The 3044-nt window shown below is 38.4% G+C and overlaps 1 protein-coding gene across 1 annotated transcript in view; it reads left to right on the forward strand.

Moving 5' to 3' along the window:
- Nucleotides 1-2345: 2345 nt before the first annotated feature.
- TMEM167A (transmembrane protein 167A) overlaps nt 2346-3044 on the forward strand; it is a 21735-nt gene continuing 21036 nt past the window's right edge. Inside the window, exon 1 of the mRNA XM_010008402.1 lies at nt 2346-2418. Within this exon, the coding sequence (XP_010006704.1) occupies nt 2346-2418 (73 nt within the window). The remainder of the gene's footprint in view (nt 2419-3044) is intronic.

The following is a 3044-nucleotide window of genomic DNA, read 5'->3' on the forward strand; positions in this document are numbered from 1 at the left end:
AAATGTAAATGTAGCTGCAGCAACTATGCAAATAAGGTTTTATGCATTCATGTTTGCAGCTGAAACTACTAGGAACAACAGAAGTGGACATGACATAAAAGGCAAAATAGAACATTATCAGCTTTTGCCAATCATTCAAACCAGTCTATCTCAAAAAATCAACTACATTTACATTGTATTTGCAAATGTTTTTTATCTCATATATCCACATGCACATTTGTTATGCACAAAAACTTGTTCATACAGATGTGCCTGTCATGTTGGTCACCCACTTGCAACACTTGCAACCCTCCTACTTCTTAAGAAAGCTAACAGAAACAAAATACCTAGCCTCCCACATGCAATTCACATTGTCATTATAATTCTTCCTGTATTTCAAAACAATCTAGAAGTTCAGTCTCTGAAGCCACCTTTTTACCTTTCGTTGTAGACACAAATTCCTTGTTATCCTCTACTGCTGAAACACTGAACTCTACAGTATATGATCTCTTCACTAGTGAATCATGCTAATGAAACATTTCTTACAGTATGTTCTATGAAGCACCACCAATACCATTAAGCCTCCTTTAAAAAAGAACAAACAACATGGAAAAACAGTATTTATCTTTTGGAACATTGCTATATAGATCGTTTAAACTTCTGATTTAAGATTTCAACAATCAAGAGTGCATATCCAGCCAGTTCCTGCAGACACTACCAACAGAGCTATTTCAGCCACTTGTAGCTGGTTTTCCATGAAAATATATCAGGAGAAAAAAATTAGAAGGGAAACTGGAGTACCACATTCAGAAATCTTGCATTTCAAACAATATCATGTGCATCACAGCTGCATCGCCAAAGACACTGTCATGCTAGGACCACTCTCTTTTAAATTATGCCACTAAGGCTGCCACAAGATCACTAATGACCAAATGGCACTTTTCCCATCAGAGCAAAATGTGCAGCTAAGAGCATTTTAATACAGCATGTAACAAACGAAGACTCTTTCAGTAGCTGACACTGTTAGAAACTTCACCTGAAGATTAAACTTCTAGCGTAAACAAAAAGCATTCTTGCAAAAAATCTGCAGTGGTTTTCTTATGTGATCTTACTAGAAACTAGCAAAGTAGACAACAATACAGAAAAATTATCACATAGGGCACATTTGCAAACAAAACTACTGAACTAGAGAAAGCTAGATGACCACTTGGAAGCAGGCTTGGCCACAATGTGACCAAGAACTGACACAGCTGCACTCTCTCTGCAGTTACAGAAAGAATTTTTCAATATCATTAACTAATCCACTTTGAGAAACCAAAAGTGAAACCAAAAAGGAAAAACAAAGCAGCACCTCAGAGGCACAAAAACAAGTGCAAAAGTATTATTGCCTCTAAAATAGAGTGTCATGGTAACCATTAGAGGTTGAACTGCTCATTGGTTGTAGCTGTAACTTCTTTCACTTTAGAAATATACTTTAACATGGCATCAGGTTATACTAGATAAGACTGATTTTTGAACTGTCTGCATTTTAACTGATCTCCACTTTTCATCCAAAACCTTCATACATGAATAAAATAAACTGATTCTGTGAATGTAATTTGCTAACACAGTAAGTATGAAGACATAATTACAAAATTACCATGCATCTTGCCAATTACCTAGTTAATCAATGGATAAATCTGCAGATTAATGAACCTTACTAGATTTACACAATCTCAAGAAAAGTAAGAACAAATCTAAAAGCTATATAGTATCTAAAATCCACGGGACAGAAAAATTAGTTGTACAAGAAAATCCATCTGAAATTCCTGCTTCTGTTGGAAAATATTCAAGTCATTTTGTTGATTATGAATTTGAAATTTAAGTTTTAAAGATAACTCAAAATTTTAATTACCAAAGCCACTACTACTAATGAAATTACTCTTTAGAAGACAGTAACAGCATTCAAAGTGGACTGTGTATGTTTGTTTTAGTTGTCTTGAAGTATTCCATTTTATCAGAATACTGCCTTGATTCCACTATATAAAGATGTCTTACACATACTCTCATTGCCTTGCAGCCTCCTACAGCAACTTCTAGAAGCATATCAAGTGTTATCCCAGCTTCTAGTAGGAAGAAAAAATTGTTTCCCCTTACCAAGGGAAAAAGTAAAGCCTGTCCTGCACTAAACACAACTAAAACTATTTGGCCCCAGTGACAGGTACATTAAAACAATGCCATCATCTTTGACAGGATTATTGCTTTCCAAGTTCTGTATGATAAAGTGTACACATAAAAAGAGGAGGAGACTGCCCATAGAACTTTGGAACAAAGGTCTGTCAAGCAGCAACACCTTAGCACCTTATGTTAAATACAAAATAACCATGATGAAGATCTTGCAGGGAACTGATCAGAAAGCACAAGGTCTTACCTTTACTGAAATCCCTCACAAGATCAAAGGTAAATACCTTAAAAAAACAGTCTCCTGGTTTAATAAACAAATGTCACAACTTTTTCACTGCGACCCCAAATTGACGTGTATTCTTTTCATATATACGGCTTGATGGCAGAACAGGCACTGTCAAAAACAGCTGCCAAATGCAAGAATCACCACAGATTTTAGTTGTACAGGGTTGTCTCAAGGCAAGTGTAAGCGGCCAGCCATGGAGAACATTTAATGCTTATAGTACCTTTGATTTGAGTTACAGAAAAAACACACGGTGGGCAGGATAAGGAAATGCACTACCTTCACCCAAGCGCTTTCAACATGACTTGAAGTCACCCAAGCACTTACAGATTAAAAAGGGCAAGAGCAAAAACCCAAGAGACCAGGCAGGAGGAGAAGATCCCGGCCTTGCTCCCCCCTCTCCTCAGCCACCTCCCGAAGCCAAGGCAGCCGGGATTCTCCCTGAGAACAGCACCTTGACTCGGCAACGGAGAGCAACGTCTTAGAAAACAGACTCATTAAGGCCTTCCTAACGTTCCTCACGTTTCCCTAGCAAAGGGGCTCAACACCTGAGCCGCCCGGAGCAGGGGCCGCGGCCCCGCCACACTGGGACCCGCATCCCCTCAGACACGGGGGCAAG

This window comes from Chaetura pelagica, unplaced genomic scaffold (assembly GCF_000747805.2).
Source record: "Chaetura pelagica isolate M959 unplaced genomic scaffold, ChaPel_1.0 scaffold191, whole genome shotgun sequence".
Taxonomy (NCBI): domain Eukaryota; kingdom Metazoa; phylum Chordata; class Aves; order Apodiformes; family Apodidae; genus Chaetura; species Chaetura pelagica.